The sequence below is a fragment of the Sceloporus undulatus genome, chromosome 3 (assembly GCF_019175285.1).
Source record: "Sceloporus undulatus isolate JIND9_A2432 ecotype Alabama chromosome 3, SceUnd_v1.1, whole genome shotgun sequence".
NCBI lineage: Eukaryota > Metazoa > Chordata > Lepidosauria > Squamata > Phrynosomatidae > Sceloporus > Sceloporus undulatus.
Window position 1 is genome coordinate 222,863,632 of NC_056524.1, and position 19,324 is coordinate 222,882,955.

Genomic DNA, 19,324 nt, shown 5'->3' on the forward strand with positions numbered 1-19,324 from the left:
AATATTTTGAACTTTCTAGAATCCACCTGAAAGCATATGCCAAAATGTATCTATGGATGATTTACCCTCATATATCTATCGCAGCTGCTGTTTGCTTTGCCATTTGTGGGTAGCTACACACTGCTAAGTTTCCTTAGCGTTACCCGAAGTTGGAAATGACTTGAAGGCACACAATAACAGCAAACACAGTATTACTGTAGGATCAGGTAGAACAGAATCTTGCTTTCCCAGCCTAGGCTTTATTGTATTGTTTCCTGGAGGCATGCTCCAAAAGTTTGTGTTTCTCCAACCCTTCTTCACCATCCTTTCAATACGCTGAAAAACATTCAGCAAGCCAGATGGCAAGGAAGAAAGAGGGAGGGTTAAGCAGATGTAAAAAGACTGTAAAAAGGAGGTTCTTTGTCAGAGGCTCTGTTAATTGAAGTATGCCTGTACAGTGGTGCCTCGGGTTACGAAATTAATTCGTTCCGCGGCCGCTTTCGTAACCCGAAAAGCCTTCGTAAGCCGAATTGCCATAGGCGCTAATGGGGAAAAGCCGCGATTCCGTGCGAAAAAGCCAAAAAAAGCACCAAAAGTTTTTTCGTAACCCGAAAAAACATTCGTAACCCGGAACAATAATTCCCTATGGGATTTTTTCGTATCCCGAAAATTTCGTAACCTGGGTATTTCGTATCCCGAGGTACCACTGTACTTCAAATCCAGAGTAAAACAGAGATCAATATTCATCTTTTTTTTTTTTTTTTTTTTTTTTTGCGCTGCTGGGAAATTGTTGGGTGCATTTAAAAAATCTCTTAGTTCGTACCAAGCAACAATGACAACAGGCCTGCCTAACTTTGGGCCGAAACAGACGGCCTGAAAAGGGTGGATTGGGTCTGCACAGGAGCTGGTTGCCCTTGGGCCATGGCAACCACACGCTACAGCCCCAATCCGCCCTGATGCTGGTCCAAATAGATCTGCTCTTATTTGGGCTGGTGAAGGGCCACCTTTGGCAGCCCCACTGAGGCCCAAGGCCAGCTTTTGGGTGCTCCAGTGGCATGCAGCATGTAAATATCATGCCTCCAGAGCATCTTGAAGCCGCCCGTTTAATCCGCCAGGGTGAATTCTAGACATCTTGGGGGCACACAGTGTGTAAACGCCATGCTCCTAAGCTGCCCGGAAGGCGGTTTTACAGGGTCATATGTTTCGGCCCTTTGTTCATCAACCAGTATGTTGTACGCAGAATGATAATTGAAATCTATTAGCTTAATAAAAGATTTGCTCCTAGTGGAGATTAAAACTGTGGAGTTCATTTATTGATATGGACTGACAAAGATGTTGGACTCGTTGTGCTCTTAAAATTATGATAGAGCTGTAAAATATATGAAGTCCCACATTTTGAAATATGACTTTCAATTAGACTGTACCTCTGTTGGCCTATCAAAATGTGCTTCTTGGTATGCTGAACTCCCTTTCCAAACAGGTTACCCACAATAGCTAAATAATATAACTAACTTCATACAGAGATATGCCTTCACAGCCCTATGTTGTCAGTCAATTACCGGCTGTGGTGCAAGGGCATTATTAAAGGACCATCTGGGAAGAAAGAGTTTGCCCATGTGGCTCCAACTCAGTTGAAGATCGAAGTCATTACTCATTGGAGTGCCCAATTTATAAAATATAAGAAATGCCTTATACAAAGACTTAGGGTTGGTATCAAACAACTTTGACTTATATCTGATCACTTTTTTACTAGGGGACATTGAAACAAGCATTTCTGAAAAGGTAGCCTGTTTTGCTTGTAAAGCAGCAGTTATAAGGAGGAAGCTCTGTAAAGATGATGGTTGAGTTACAGGATAGATTTGAACCACAGCTATTCTTTAATATCCTTACCTTTGCAAATCAATGTTATATAGTTTTAGTGTTTCTGGCCCCTTACGACTATTTAGATTCATCTGAGCCCGTGTGTGTTTTGGACCTTTGTGTCTCAAAATTTACCACTGCATCACTCAACAGAATAAGCGACATGAGTGTGCTTTATCACTGTGCTATAGCCCCAGTAGGTAATTAATTCCTTTTATTCGAAAATGACAACAGAAGTGTACCACTACATTCTGTACTTAGACTTGAAACTTGTCTGTTTTTCTTTCTAAAGCCACAATCCAAAATCTTATATATATGCAAGCAGGAAAAACCTCCAGATACAGTTGGATATTGGTAAGCATTTCCACTTGAACATCTGTGCTGTGTTTTAACTGAAAAAATAGTTTGACTCATAAGCACTGTTTGAGAAACAAAGGTGGGAATGTCAAGAAACTTCCAGTTGTGTAGAAGCCACTCTCTATTACAGGGGCACACCCTGATTTTTTAAAAATTGTTTTGGCCCTCAAATGCCCCAAGATGTCCTCTAAAGAGCATGGGGAATTTTTGTAATGTTTTTAGGGCACTTTCTAACACAAGGTGATGAACAGAAGTCACAGCCTGTTCACCTCCTATTTCTAAAAGAGGACTCTCTTGGGCCTAAATTGGGTTGGGGATGCACAAAAACACAATTAAACTGTTCCCTCACGCCCCAGAATTCATTTGGGAGCAAAAAATAATTTTGAAAATAAATGGGACCCCAGGTCTCACATTCGCCTACAAGCCACACTTAGCCCAGCCCTGCTCTGTTGTTTATATTAGATTAAGGTCTGAAACTAAAAATTTGTTGTCTACTGACTTAAAATTTTGATTTTGGCACTGACCTATCCACTGCTGGCATGAAACCCTGACAAAATATCATCAAGGGAATGTGCATTTTAAACAATGCAGAATTTTTTCTCCCACATTTGGTACATTTAGGAAATGCAATAAAAATATATCTAGAGAGGAACTCAGAAATCCCAGTTTGAAGAATTGCAATTTTATAAGCTGGTGCACCTCTCATATCAGAAATCGAAGGGCCAATTCAGACAAGCTCCAATGAAGTATATAATACAGAAAGGAGGGCAACCTGCAGCTGTCCATCTAATACTATGCAGTCTTCACTCTAACTTCAAAAACCCTCTACAAACAATCATGCAACAACAATCTGCCTCTCCTCCAGCAACCCACTAATTGGGTGGGGGGGTGTTGTGGTGGGAGGCTGAAAACCCTAATAATTTTGGCACTGACCTATCCACTGCTGGCATGAAACCCAGACAAAATATCATTAAGGGAATGTGGCTTTTGATCAAAAAACAAGACAAACTATAACTGTGAGGATTTTTTAAAAAAGTTCTTTTCCCAAAATGAGAAAGCACCATGCAGTGGATTTGGATGTTCAGTAAACTGGCATTATATCTCAGCTAATGCTGAAGCTCCATTCCATTGGTATTAGGCTGATAACTAAACAGTTACCAAACCCAAAGTGCTTAAATGTTTAATGGTTACCGACTGCTGTAAGAAGTAAGTTATTTCCACTGGCAAAATGTTACAAAACTGTTTTTCCCTTGACCTATTAGTTCACACCTAGGCATTAGTTCACACCTACTCAAAGCAACAATGCCTTACCCTCAAAGGGTTTTCATTGAGATATGGGGGCTCGCCTTCAACCATTTCAATAGCCATGATGCCCAGAGACCAAATATCCACTTTTGGGCCATATGCCTTCCTAGTGACCACTTCAGGAGCCATCCAATAAGGCGTCCCAACCATAGTACTACGTTTACTCTGCTCTGGAGTAATCTGAGCACAGAAACCAAAGTCAGCTGCAGAAATAAAAGAGAGAAAGGGAGAAAAGGTCAAATGAAAGTGATAAGTTTCATACCTATTATTGGAGTCATCCTGAATATCTTCATTACAATTACAGTCATCCCTCAGTATTTGGGGGGTCTGTTCCAGACCCCCTCACGGATACCAAAATTCTCGAATACTCAAGTCCCATTGTCCCCATTGGGACTCCCTCCCTCCCCCCCCTTCCCTCTTCCCCCTGGGCTTAGATTTGACTCTGGGGCCGGGAGGGAGCCCTACTTCAGTCTGGGGGGGGGGGCAGTCTGGGCTTCTTGTTTTGGGGTCAGCCAGACAGCAAGGCCCCACCACCACCACCCCAGGTTCCCAGGAGGCACTGGGCAGGAGGGAGGGTGTGGGGGCTGCTGGGGGCTGTAATCTGCACTGGCCGCCATGGGAACTCGCCTTCCCAGCAGTGCTTGGAGCCAGGCGTGCACACGCCCCTCCACCACAGCCAATTGGCTCACAATACGTCCTGGAGAGTTCCATCTTGTTTAAAAGAAGCTGTGGTGAAGCCCCTACCAAAAAAAAAAAAAACCCTCCCTGAACCTGACTACACTGAATAACTGCTGGCCAGACTTCAGTATTCTGTTTTTGGGCAAGGTTTTGGAGTGTGGGATGGCCTCCCAATTCCAAGAACTCCAGGATGAAATGCATTATCTAGATCCATTTCAATCTGGCTTCAGGCCTGGTTAGGCAACAAAGAACAGCTTTGGTGGATGACTATGCAGGACACTGGACAGGGAGTTTGTCACTTTTGGTTCTGCTGGTCTTTCAGCAGCTTTCAATACCATTGACCATGGTACCATTCTAAACTGCCCCTTTGGGATAGGGCTCAGGGGTACTGTTCTGCCATGGTCCCAGTCCTTGGGAGGGCTGAACTCAGATGCTGGTACTGTAGTATTCCTGTTTAACTCCATGGCCATTGGCCTGCAGAGTCTCTCAGGGCTCAGTTTTGTCCAGCATGCTATTTAACATCAACATGAAATCGCTAGGAGAGTTTATCCAGGATTTTGGGGTTGATGGCACCAGGATGCTGATGACATACAACACTACCTCTCCTTTCCATCTAATTCCAAGGAAGCTATCTCTGGTACCAGTGTCTGCTGTTGGTAATGGACTGGAAGAAGCCAAACAAACTTAAACTTAATCCAGACAAAACAGAGGTGATCCTCATCAGTCACAAGACAGATCAGAGAATAGGGATTTCACCTGTATTGGATAGGGTTACACTCTGCTTGAAATCTCAGGGTTGCAGCTTGGGCATGCTCCTGGACTCAGACCTGAGCCTGGATACCCAGGTTTTTGCTGTGATCAGGAGTGCATTTGCGTAGCTAAAATTGGTGTGCCAGCCACACCCTTTCCTTGAAACATCAGATCTCTCTATGGTGACACATGCCTTGATCACATCCTGTCTGGATTACTTTTAATTCATGCTGTATGGGGCTGCCTTTAAAATTTGTTTAGAAACTTCTATGGGTTTAAAATGCTGCACCCAGGCTGCTGACTGCAGCTGACTATAGAGATCATATACGGTCTTACTGAAACAGCTCCACTGGCAATCCATTTCCAGGCAGAATGCAACATGCTGGTTGTGACCTTTAAAGCCCTTCATGGCTTGGGTGCAGACTATCTGAAAAAACGTATCTCCCTATATGAGCCTAGCCAAGATTTAAGATCTATAGGGATGACTTTCTCTTGGTTCTACCACCATCACAGGCACAGCTGGTGAAGACATGGGAGAGAGTTCTCAATGGCTGCTCTCAAATTGTAGAATTCTCTTCCTCAGAAAGTCCAATAGGTTCCCTCCTCCCTGTTGTCTTCCCACCAGGAGGTAAATACCTTTTCATTTAAAGAGGCATTTGGTTTTTAATATGCTGGGGCTTTTAATGAGATTCTTGTTACTATTTTAAAGGGATGTGGTGGCTCAAGTGGTTAAGACGCTGACTCTGTTAATTGTGAAATCAGCAGATTGGCAGTTTGAGGTCCAGGTGCTGCATGATGGGGTGAGCTCCCATCACTAGTCCCAGCTTCTGGCAACCTAGCAGTTCAAAAGCATGCAAATGCAAGTAGATAAATAAGTACCACTTTGGTGGGAAGGTGAAGTCTCTGACAACGCTGGCTCTTCGACTTAGTAACAGAAATGAGCACCATCCCCTACTGTCGGACATGACTTGACAATCTTGTCAAGGGACTACTTTTAACTTTAGCTTTAAGACATGTATATTGTAGTGCTATCAAGATTCAAAATATGTTCTTCACAACGCAGCATTCTATTTAGATAATAGGAAGAGCTGTGAATATGCTTTTATTATTCTGCTTAGACAGGAGAACTCTCGGGAGGGGTGTTTCCTATAAATTACAGTTTTTCAGGACAGTTTCTTGTTTGCCATATTGAGTATGGTAAGGAACAAGAAAAAAATCACAAAAGGAATGTGAAAGAAAACATTTATTTATTTAGATCCCTCTTTCTTACTTAGTGGTGCAGCGATCTTAGTGGACAAAAATGCTCCAAAGCTGACACTTCTAATTTATTAATACACATGGCACAAATAGTATGCACCTTTTAAGTTTATTAAAATACTTACATCCTGTCCTATATCCAAAGATTTCACATTGGTGTACAATAAAATCAATTGAAACATTTTAGAATGTAAAACAATGCAAAAAAATTACACTCTAATATATAAATCTCTAAGACATGAAACATTCATTAGCCCCACAAAAGCTTTAATTTAAAAAAATGTTTTAATCTGGAAACAAAATGGAGTCAACATTGGTGCCAATCATGAGTGTAAGGGAAGCCACATTTTAATCTGGTGTCAAGATGAAGCCAACTTTGGTGCACACTGATTCTCTAAACACAGGGAATTCCACAGCTAAGCTGCCACAATAGGAAAGGTATTGCCCCCAATGGTGAATACCCTTGCAGCCTATGTCATTTGGCCCTTAACAGTTTTAAAAAATGTAGCTCCATCCTCCCTGAGAAAACAACTTCATATCATGAAGGAAAATCAAGACATTGTCCTCAATGGCTAGTATGAGAGAGCCAAAGTATAATTTCTATTGGTGAGCTGTAGCTGGCTCTCTTAAAAGTATTCTGGTTTTCAACCAGTTTGATACATACATCCAGTAGAATGAAGTGGCAAGGTGCTGAGGTAAGAAACCAGACAATAAGACTACATATAAGGAGAACATTTGAATGTGCCTCCTAAATGGAAATAAATAATTCTGCAAATAAAAGGCCAGCCCAAGAGGCAAAGAACAAGGTACAACCTCTCTTTCTGCTGTGCTAGTTTTCTACTTTTAGAGGGTACCTTTTTTAATGTATAAGAGGAATAACATTAAAATCCATTTATAGTTTAAAGTGATGCAGTCGACTCTATGTGTAAAACTGTTATTGTTACACATATAGCAGATTCTGGTGCTAGACTGGACTACAAGTTAAATCTCCCTTTTCTGGAATTTTGAAATCTGAAACCTTCCAAAAACCAAACCTTTTTGCATGGGTAGCTGGGATCATGACACCTTTGCTTTTGGATGGTTCAATGTACACAAATTTTGTTTCACAAACAGAATTATTTAAATAATATTGTATAAATGTACCTGCAGGCTATGTGTATAATGTGTATATGAAACATAAATGAATTTTGCATTTAGACTTGGATCCCATCTCCAAGAAATCCCATTATATACACCTATGTTAATACAGGTATTCCAATTGGTTTATTTTTTTAAAACAAAAATCCAAAATTCAAAACTCCTGTGGTCCCAAGCATTCCAAATAAGGGAGACTCATCCTGTATTCCATTTCAAATGGCTGGTGATGGATTCTAGTTCTGAATATTTTGTCATATAAGAACACTGGCTGCAAGTTAAAAAGTAGCAGCAGAAAACTAGGAAGCATGGTTCATATATTCATCTAACATTATATTAAAAGATTTATATCCCATCCTAATCAAAAGAATTATATTATGCTGATAACCGATGACAAAAAGTGCTCACTTCTGCATTTTCTTTCTTCCATATTTTTAATTATCCTAAGACTTGTGAAGACACAATAACAACAAACACCATAACATCTGCACTGAATCCAGCCTTAAACAGAACAGGAGGGCATGGGGGCAAGAAGACTGAGGACAATGCTGTACTGCACAATTTCAGAGTTAGTCTAACCTAAACTGCCACCTCCTGGTCTAAAATGAGAACTAACTTAATGGCCAATACAAAAACAGAGCAGACTGTAAAAGCAAGCTGGTTTAGATTTATAAAAAGAATGGCTTATTTTAGTGTTAAAACCAACAAATGCCTTGCCATATGCCTTTCAGTTTTGTGATTTATACTGCAACCTACACAAACACATACTACTGAGATAATATATTCTTCTTATCCTCTAAAACACATGTTCCAAATTTGGTAGATAAGAGCTGTTAACCATTGAATTCTATTCAATTTATGGATTTTCTGCTGAAATCCAGTGAATTTTGCAGTAAAACTAATCTGCAGAAAGCTTATCTTTTTAATCACATATAACAATGTTGGAAATGTCATGCACTTACTCAGCTTAACTGATCCATCCATTCCCAAGAGCACATTGTCACTTTTAATATCTCTGTGAATCACCTGATTGGCATGAAGGAATTCCAGTGCCTGCAGACACTAAAAGACAACAGAAGAGATTACATTTATTTATTTATTTATTTATTTATTTTATATGATGCCTTTCTCCCAGAGTGGAACTCAAGGCAGCTTCTGAAGAGAATCAGGTTTTTTTTATATAAAAAACCCCCTAACCATTAAAATGTAAGAACATTTTAAAATCCCCATATTAAAAAATATAAAATTATTTAAAAAGTGAAATACTGTAAATGTTTACAAAATTATAAAACACACATCTAAATGAGAACTTTCCCTGCTTAATCCATTAAAAGCCTGCTTAAACAAAAAGGTAATCAAAGCCCTGATATAATTCATTTGCTTATCAAAATTGTTAGCAAAAATAATTAGTTAACTGCATGTGTACGTTTTACTTGTGCCTAGGAATAAGCTTTCCTCAAGTGCAATATCCTGACTATAGATGCTGAACTCTATGTTTATATGTTATTCTGCTTCATGCAGTCAATTAATTTGGAATACTAAATGCCCTGATGATTCATTTCTATAATTTCTGCCTTTCATTTCAATTATTAACCTAACAATAGAAAAATGTTTATAACAAAGATTCATTTATGTACACTGCTATACTTTTTAAAACAGTCACACAGACTGTTTTAGCTTGAGCACAAGAAACTGTGGTTGGCAGTGCTGACATGTACATGTACATCAACAATAAAGCATGCATTGAGAGCTACTCTGAAATGAGTATACAACATATACAAGCCTAATACTCAGAGATCGGGGTAAACTATGCCGAGGTTGTACTACTGTAGGCTACAAGCAAAAACACTCCCTTACAATAAAATTTCATCCACACTGAAAAGTAGTGGGTCAGGGAGAAGGGTTCTTGTTTAGCTTTGTTTTAAAACTTATTTAAAACCTGTTTATTAAGAATTCAGGGTGATTATAGACTGAAACCTACATAACTCTTCATTATGCTATTATACTGTTGCACTCTTTCCTTCCTATCAGCATTTGTAAACAAGCAGTTTCTGCAAATACAACTACAGGCAGAGACATATCAGAATTTCTCAAAGTTGCTATGCTAATTTGGATACTACAGACTAATTAAGCAACAAGCCATGCACCTCCCTGGGGCCTGTTTCTATAGTTCCCAGATTTAGGTGTTATTTCTAATTCAAGATAGATGATACCGTTTCCTTATGTATTGAATTCTGTGAAATGAATTTGTATACAATCAAACTTTCCAAAAATTCAAAGTATAATTTAGAAGTTGCGATTTATATTTCAGCAACTATTAAGAATTCCATGACCATTGAAGCTTCCAGGTGATCTTTCCAAATGCTAAGCTATAGCTTCCCCACACAAAGCCTTGGGGGGGAAAACTAGTGTATTAAATATAATTCTGCATCAGTAACTGAAATGCAATCCTCCCAATTATCTATCACACACCTCTCTGCAGACAGCAGCAATCTGTGCCTCATCCATACAGGTTTCTGTAACTACATCTGTGAGAGACCCGCCAGCCAGATATTCCATTACGACAAAGAGTTCATCTCCTACTAGGTAACTAAGATAGAAAGTGACAAAGTTAAAACTCCAGTAAAATGAGATGTAGTTTGAAAAGCAGAAGTTAAGATTTTAGTAAGGGAACTGAAGGAGTTAAACCATTTGCTTTTCTAAAAAGTAAGCCATAATTCTATTATTGGCATGTATGTTGCCAGGAGCCACAATCTGTCAACAGTTCCCTTATTTCCAGGGCCCTTTTATACAACACAAATATAGCATTATGGTTTCACTTTAAAACTGTCCTTTGTGCAGTGTGAAAGGGCCCTGACTCTGATAATTCTACAGGAGCATTAAAGATAAGTAAAATGTCTCTAGAACTTAAGTAAGGTTATGTATCTATTTGTTGCATACACACTCTTACCCTCCTTCAAAGAACTTATAGCAGCATTATAAACTTAGAACATTCTTGAGAAAAAAATTTGAAGAAAAAATTGTACAATGTTTTAAGCTTCATGAATAAGGTTGAACACCTGGGTTTTCTATATCCAAAGCTAACTCTACAACAACTATACTATGTGCTTAGTTACCTGTCTAGAAAGTTGACTATGTTTGGGTTCTTCAATTCTTTCATTACTAGGATCTCATTGATAATTAACTCCTTCTTGGGTTGTTTCTGAAGATTTATCTGTTTAATAGCAACCTAAAAGAGCAAAAAAAAAAAAAAAAAAAAAAAAAAAAAAAAATCAGTAACAGTATTAAAAAAACAATTTTAGAACTGTTCGAAGACTAACACGCATAAAGATTATATTAAAAAGGCAAATGACAGCTTCCTGGAAGACTCTCAAAGAAATGAGTGTGCCACAACATTTGAATGTCCTGAAGTATAACCTATATTTTGAAGAACAGGCTACTGTTGGGACAAAATATGAAGGAACAACATGGTTTTCCACTGGCAAAGAAGTAATTCACAGAGACTACATTAGGCATTTTTGATATGTTGCAGAACAACAGGATTATGGAAAGATCAAAGCAGGAAGTCACAGTTTGAATTTGCTTCAGATGATATGCAATGCAGTAATTTCAAAAACGCGTGGATCCCCTTTGGACTCCCCTCTCCTGTTTTAAATAAATAAATAAATGTAAACATCCCCACCCATCCACTGGAGGGCATTATGCCACATTTTGAACCCTGAGTCTGTTTCAGCCCCAAGAGGGCCCGTTATTTAATAAGGAAGGAAAATTGTTCCAGTTAAATACAGTCTCTCCTGGTTCTAAAATAGCTCGGTGATGGGGAGGCAAGAACATAGTGACATTTTATCTGTTTGTGTATAAGTGTGTGGGGGTTATTTTTTTTTTAAAAAAATCAAAAGCAGGGTCCTATGGTGGACCAATGCAACACCCAATCTCCAGGCAGCTGCCCTCCCCTGCCTTAAAGACATTACCTCACATAGGTAGCAAAGAAGGTATATAAGGAAGCCATCTAATTAAAAGCAATTTTTAAAATAAATAAATAAGGACCAATAAACTATTTGCCATAGGAAGACAAGATAAATTGTGGAAGTGGGAGGAAGCCTTATATGGAAATCCCTGATATTCTCTTGTGATCTTCTATTAAAACATTAACCAGGTCTGTCCCAAACAACAAAAAAACCCAAGATGTAAGAACACAAAACCAAAGTGAAGGGTTCCAATTCTTTGGAAGAAATATCCCATCCATGAATCCAAATTTTAATTAAATTCTTCTCCTATTTTCAGAGTCTCTTATCTGGCTAGCCAAACTGGTAGTGGGAACCACTCTGTCAAAACTTAAAGTGGAAGAACTAAGGGAGAAACATAGGGTATGGAAAAACATATTAATTCACCATTGGAGAACTGAATCCCTGTTGTGCCCAAGTGAAAGTTGGGTATTTGAGCTTTTTATTTTTATTGTTCTTTTACACCCAGGGTTTTCCCTTGGTTCTTTTCCTGAGTCTTGGCAGGATTGTTCCAATTACCAGAGCAGCTGTCTATATAAGGGCCTTAGTGACCAGTATAAGATCATTGTTGCTTCTGAGTTGAGTGCAGACACTTTGTGTTTAATAGATATATTATATTTTAAATAACTGCAGGCCACTGAGGAAGACAGTTGTCGAAATGCGTCTGGCCTCTAGTGTTTTATATCATTTTATGTTTTGATTTTTTCACATTTATATAATTCTTAGTGGGGTATTGTTACCCTTTTAGAAACCTATACTGGCTTTTTTGTTCCAGGGTCTGAGTTTTCTGACCTTGAGTTTGGACATTTTATTCATTCTTTACTACTGCTCATTTTTCAGTGGGGTATTTATACCCTCTTAGAAATTTTACTGGCTTCTCTATTTGAGGGTTTAATTTATCCCTTATTTCTTCACAGTTGTGTGTTTTGGTAGTTGGAGGTAGGTTACATTTTATTCAGATATATTTTACATACATAAATATTTTCTTTGGTAGAACCCTTCAGTTTGGTTTTGTTAGCTTTCAGAGTCAAACAAGAAAGAGCGTTCAGGGTGATATGGTGGATAAGTAGACAAAGCTTTCCATTAACAACTCTGTATCCAAAATATTTTAACATTTACAATACAATTCTACTGACCCAAGCAAATGTTATTTGCTGACAACTACAAAGCATATGATACAGTACTGAAAAACAGAGATAGGATTTGCTGGTTTGAAAAATAAATGTATTACATTCAATCTTCCATTCTAAACTGGAAATTCAAAGATGTTAGAAGGTATATTGCTCTTACCTCCTGTCCTGTTGCCACATCGATAGCAATAAAAACTGTACCTGAAGCCCTATGAAAGGAAAATAGGCAATTATGTGTTCTATTTCAGATATTTAACATGCAGCTGCATGAATGGGCAAAAGCTGTACTGTCTTCCTTAGATGGTTTAATTGTATGTCATTGTCTCAGGGAAAACAGGGTCTAAATTACTAGCTAAAAAACAAGATCAAATCAACAGAAAACAAACAGGAAAAGCTAAATCTGCTTGTGGAACATCACACAGAATTATTTGAGCACAATATACTAAGCCTACAGTTAAAATAAGATAAATCCATCCCAAACACGAGCATGAAAAATGTAAGTTGCCTGGAATTCTTGCTCATAATTTCCTATCTCATTCTATAACTTAAAACTGCAGCCAGCAAAGCACAAATAGTTGTGGCTTTTGTCACAAATCTGCAGCTGGTTGGTATTACTGGTACTAATCTACTGGATTTCTGGATTTGTAAGGACAGGAATGTAAATGCAACAGAGGAAAAAAGAAACATTATTTTGATTACAGCAATTCAATTAAAACATTATATAAAATGATGTGTTTACCTACCCCTGCCCAATTTTTTCATATCGGGTATATTTTTTCTTGGGATCGCCTATGCTCACAATCGTTCCTTTAAAAAAATCAATATTTAATATTATAAACCAACTGGAATGCACTGAAAACCAAACACACATTTCATCCAACACAATGAAAACATTAACCTGCATATTGCTCTATTCTTCATGGGGGAGGGTAGGATTTCTATCAATTTTCCCCACCAAATGCAGCCCATGGCACCATATTCCAGTTATTGCCATGAGTCCCCCAATGTTCAGCTAAAGACAGTTAGAACACAGAGGGACAGAGTAGGCAGAAAAATCTTGTGTTGTGAATATGCGCTATTCCACTTGGAGAATGTTAGTTACCAAATCATTTTTTTCTGAACTGAGATACCAGTTTAACCCTTCAAAAACTCTGTTTACGTATGACTCAATGAAGCAAAAATCATTTGCTTTGTTTAAAAATTTGTCATTCTAGCATACAGAAGTCACCTTTTCTCTACGGTATTGCTGCTAATAAAATAAGCAAAGGGAATATTTATGCCTGGAAGATTATGGAACTGCATATGATTTTACAGCTGAAATCAAAACATTTTCACAAAACTTATTAGCTTTAAATGTAATGAAAATTATACTTTCTTCATGACCATCTCAGGCAATATTACTGTTTTAGCAGCCATCAAATATAGTATAATAAAATCCTGATCTCATGTTCCTTTGACACATATTCAAATATGAACACATTCTGGGAAATGAAAACCAATCATCTCAATGTATAGAATGAGGAACTATTTATTACTGCCTAAAACATATTTATACTTCATGTTCTGGAAATGAAGATCTATACCTGGTCTAGCCATACAAAATTTTCTGCTTTCTGGCAAAAAAAAAGGCTCTCAATATGGAATAATGGGAACATGAGAGACATTCCTTAACAATCTGTTTCAATATTTCACCACGTCGTGTATCATTAGCCTGTAGACATTCCCACAATGAAGGAGGATTTGCTTACAATTCCTATGCAGAGATCAAAACATGCCGTATGAATGGATCAAGATATACAATAAAAAGGGATAACTGTTGATTTGTCAACCAGTTCATGTAACATGTATCTCACTGAGAGTTCATTTAAAATTTTAACTTACGTAGCCTTTCCATGATCTCTTCATCTGACATTTTAGTTTTCTTTTTCTGCTTATCAGCTGATCTAGCAGCACTGTCTCCTGAGTCACTAGATGGTGCTGGGATGGGATCTATTACTGACCGTGTGTAAATCTGTAAGAAAATTAACATAATTACTATAACACCACGGTGTTATAAACAAATAGTCTCTTTTAAGGTTCAAGCTATGATAAATATTTAATACATCTGGTGGAAGATTTACACCTATGTTTTGAGCTAATATTCTTCAGATTTACTAAATTCAACTGACTGATGCTCAAATTTGATATATTTTATCAGTGTTTGGAACTCAGTTTAACAACTTCCTTTCTTCTCCCTGTAGTATACAATGTATCTAATTCAAATTGCAGCTCCTGATAAATGTGATAAAGAAGAGCTTCCCCCCCAGTTTTACAAAATAGTACCTTGTATAGCAAGCGTAAAACTTGTGCAGCCTGCAGATGTGGCAAAACTACAACTCCTACCACTCCTCGCTATTGTCTATGCTGTTTAAGACTGCTCAGAGTTGCAACTCGAAAAACATCCAGATGGCCACACAATTTCCACCCACCCCACTGTGTGCAATAAACCCAATGTCAGTCCTACTTAAAAATAAATCCACTGAAATGAACAGAATTTCTAACTTGAATTCCATTGATTTCAATATCTACAGTCTAGAGAGGAATAATGTTTGAATCAGTCCTGTATTTTTACCCCCAAATAACCATTTGTGGGGGGAGGGGGGAACATTCCAGCCATGTTCTGTGTAGGTGATGAGTGCTGACAAGAATGGAGCTAAAAGGGGAAACACTAACAAGAAAAACGTATCAGTAGGTTTTGCGGAATTAGAACTATTTTATGGGGGTAAAATCAAAACAACCTTCAAAAGGACTGAGCAGACTCAACTGAATGCTAAGTGACAGATGGAAAGGAAAAACAGAGAGCACAGATGGACAATGTGTAATGACCTGCTTGAAGAAGTTGTATGGCTGGACTATTAGGAGGATATATTTTGGTGTTGGTGTGTGCCCCCAAGTCATTTCCGACTTATGGCGACCCCAACGTGAACCTATCATGGGGGTTTCTTGGCAGGTTTTGTTCAAGAGAAGGTTTGCCACACTGCCTTCCCCTAAAGCTGAGAGCATGTGACTTGCGCAAGGTCACCCAGTGGGTTTCATAGTCAAGTTTGAAATCGAACCTTGGTCTCCAGATTTGTAGGCCAACACTTAAACCACTACATCATGCTCGCTCTGGTCAGGAGGATACAGTATATTCACTGCAATATTTACAACACTTATGCAGTTCTACCTCTTGAAGTGATGACAATGCTTTCCATATATCAAGTTTGTTGTTGTTTTATGCCTTCAAGTTGTTTCTAACTTATGGTGACCCTAAGACAAATTTAACACTGGGGTTTCTTGGCAATATTCGTTGCCAAGGTATGCCTTTGCCTTCGTCTGAGACTAAGAGAGTGTTATTTGCCCAAGGGCACCCAGAGGGTTTCCATGGCTGAGCAGAGACTCAAACCCTGGCCTCCAGAGTTACAGTCAAATGCTCAAACCATTACACTACACTGGGTCCCTGATATATCAGTGAGGTAAGTATTACTTCCCTGCTAGAGACAGAAAACTACGGCCTTGCCTAAAGTTATCAAGCAGTAAAAGAGAAACTATTCAGTGAAATAAACCCACTCACTGATTTTGTATGATCCGGTCGTGGGGCAATTATTGGTGGAGCCACTTCATCATCATCTTCCTCTTCTGCTGCTGTGGAAGGCTCTGTGACTTTTGCATTAGGCTATATGTGTGGGGTTTTTTTAGACAAAGAAAAGAATCAATGAAGAATTGCTGTGGAATGTTTAGGATAGGTATATGTACTATAAAATATATGCTAGAATGTCAAACAGCATAGTACCATACACTGGAGAATATCATTTTTAATTTTAATAGTTCTGTACTGGTATATGAAATGCCTGGAATGATCTGGCCTACATCTACCTTTCACATGCTGGATTTTGTGTTTCTGTGGTGCAATCTATGTACATAGAGCCCACACCATATAATCCACAAAATCAATGGGTACCTTTCAACAACGCTGACACTAAGTTCTATGTATAAATACCCTCAACAATGAAACCTGACAAATGAAAGGCAAGTGAAGTCAGAATTTGCACACCACTGGAATGGGACACGACGCACAATCTTAATCTCTCCATGCCTCTTGCTCCCATGTATATTTGGAAAATGGGTATAGAGCTAAATTTTAAAAATCTTTTTGTCTCTTCTATGACATGAAAAATGCCCATAACTCACTCTGAATTTTAAAGTACTATAATAACCACAGATGTGAATCCCCTTATTTATGTGCCTACAATTAGCCTCTTTGAATTTTTTATAACTCCACTGCACACAACAAAATCAGAGTTTTGTTTAGAAGGTCCACTGGTTTGGTTTGGCTTATTATTCCTGCACTCTCCGGAGCCTTGTATGACGTGTAAAGAACTCAAGACAATGAAAGGGTGTTTATCTTAATGCTGAGCATTAGAAGAAAATACAAGCAGCTACTTGGTACAATTGTCTTCTATAAAACGGGGGAAGGTAAGAAACCATAACCTGTTCCTCCCTCAAGTACTTACTCTGAGGCGAAAAAAGGGATATCCTTGCATCCTTCCCACTAGTCTTGAAGGAAGCACTGCTGACACAGTCTGCAAAATTCTAGCTGACAGAAAAGAAATCACCTTTCCTTTCTACCTCTCAGAGTGGAGGAAGAATGGTGAAAAAGTGTCCTAGCCATCTGCAGGTATTTTTCTGGACATGCACACTAGCCAATGGAGAGGTTTTTGCCCCTAACAAAAAAGAATGTGAATTTATGGATACTTTGTCCTGATACAGCAAAAGCCTCTGGTATTACATGAACAGCAACAGCAGCTGTGCTAAGTCTACTCTCTGAAAGAATACACCTGCTCACGACCTTAACTTTTATTTAAAAAATCAGTTAAGATGACTTTCTCTTGTAGAGGTGAGAATCATGTTGCCCTCCAGATGTTGTTGGACTGCAACCCCTAGCATTTCTCACCATCAGCTATGCTGACTAGGGAATCTGGAAAGCTGCACAATTCTCAGCCTTGTTCTAATGACTGGCACAGTGAAGCAGACTATAGTTGAAATTCATTAGGATTAGACTAAATCAAAAACTAGAGCAGAGCTGTTTGAACATTCTACAAGCTGCGAAGAATATCATATAATAAGTGTACTTACTGCAGGTGCTCCTGAAGGGAATCCATCTTTTTCTAAAAGAAAGATTTGAAAATTATGCAGTGTAAATACAAATCCCCAAAATTTCAAATATTTCTTAATACAGGAATAAAAATACATATGTAAGACCCTGAGACAATGATTATGTAAAACACTGAGACTAGCAATTTTGTTAACAAAGGAAAAACAAAGCTGAAATGCAAGCCATGAACCTTGTCATCTCATGTTTTCAGTGTAACATGTTTGCTTACCAAAAAAACTCAGCTTCATAGAGAAATGTGAATACGGTTCCTACTTTCAAAACAGAGCAAATGCAATATTGTTTTCCAGGTTTCAGGAAAGCACCAAGACAGAGGTTTTTGTTACATTAAAAACAGCCTATATAAAACTATGCTGATGGAAGGAACCCTATGCTTCTGAGTAAATTTTCTAGCCATGCTCTCAGGGTCCTATCCAGAAAAATGAATACAACCTTACTTTAGTTTTGCCACTCAGCTGGATTCTACAAATCATTTGCTATGTTCACTGAAAACTGTTGCTCCCACTCCATTTTTTAAATTTTTTAATATTTTTATTGGTTTCATAACTAAAATTTACAACCCAAATTTATAATCTTACTAATTTCCAATAAGTTTTTCCTATCTTCAGAGAACTGGTGCTAAATAACTCAGTCTGGCTTTCATTTCCAACAGCTCTTTTAAACGTCTACCTTTTTACTGAATTTCCTACCTGTCAGTATATACCTCTATAATAACAATTTTTCAGTTAGTTAATAGAAGGTGATAAGATATTTTATTTATCTATCTATTGAACTATCTCATAAAACTCGTAATCAACTTTACATTTTACATTACATTATATTTTATATTATATAGTAAATTAGATATTTTGTAATATTTCTAAATTCTAAACCACCAGAATTCTTAAATAAGGTTATATAAATGAGGTGGTTAATAACCACTGAACCTAATGGTATATACATATTACCCCATCTTTGATTTATATAAACAATTAAATGTTCCCATTCTTTAATAAAGCTAGTTGTTGTTCCTTGTCTTCATAAGCAAGTCAATTTGTTCATTTCTGCTCTGGTTTCTCTTCAGATCATATAAATTTTTGTCTTTTGCTTCCACACTTTCCTATTTCCAACAAGCACTCTGTGTTGAAGAGTTTCATTACATACTACTATTTCAATTTAGAAGTTACTTTTTTAACACTAACCAAGCAGTTTCTGAGGCTCACCATTAATCTGCCCAAATATATAAGAACCATACCTGTAGCAGAGAAGCTCAAATATTTCTGTTTTGCTGTGTCTTTAGAATCATAGAATTTCAACACATCTAGTACAGCCTGGGGGTTCTTTTTCTGCTCTAGCTTGGTGATATTTGAGGTCTGTAGTAGTCGAGCCCATTGCTCTGGCATTCCCTGAGAACAAAACACAAAATTGTGAATTTTGTATATAAATCTACAATCAAATGAAGATACAACATAATTCATTTTCTGGTTCCTAGAGATGATCTACTAACAAATCAACATTATCTTCATTTCACAAAGATGCCTGGTCCCATCATTACTTTGACAGTGTAACAATATTATCTGCATCAGCCACTCTATTCTGCTACACAACAGAACTTCAGTGGAATGTCCACCAGTATTCCAGATAATACTTGCTTACTATGAGCAAGATGCTTAATGGTGCATTCAAGCCATTCACTCTTC

General features: G+C 38.0%; 1 protein-coding gene across 4 annotated transcripts in view; it reads right to left on the bottom strand.

Moving 5' to 3' along the window:
- The window catches only part of PAK2 (p21 (RAC1) activated kinase 2), a 54,369-nt gene that overhangs the window by 5,692 nt on the left and 29,353 nt on the right, over positions 1 to 19,324 (bottom strand). For all 4 annotated transcript variants that reach the window (XM_042458154.1, XM_042458153.1, XM_042458155.1 and 1 more), the window contains exons 4-13: positions 18,880 to 19,030; positions 17,609 to 17,640; positions 16,047 to 16,148; positions 14,336 to 14,465; positions 13,198 to 13,261; positions 12,615 to 12,663; positions 10,437 to 10,549; positions 9,793 to 9,910; positions 8,283 to 8,382; positions 3,508 to 3,704 (exon numbers count right to left, since the gene is read on the bottom strand). In XM_042458154.1, coding sequence (XP_042314088.1) covers positions 3,508 to 3,704; positions 8,283 to 8,382; positions 9,793 to 9,910; positions 10,437 to 10,549; positions 12,615 to 12,663; positions 13,198 to 13,261; positions 14,336 to 14,465; positions 16,047 to 16,148; positions 17,609 to 17,640; positions 18,880 to 19,030 — 1,056 coding nt within the window. The remainder of the gene's footprint in view (positions 1 to 3,507; positions 3,705 to 8,282; positions 8,383 to 9,792; positions 9,911 to 10,436; positions 10,550 to 12,614; positions 12,664 to 13,197; positions 13,262 to 14,335; positions 14,466 to 16,046; positions 16,149 to 17,608; positions 17,641 to 18,879; positions 19,031 to 19,324) is intronic.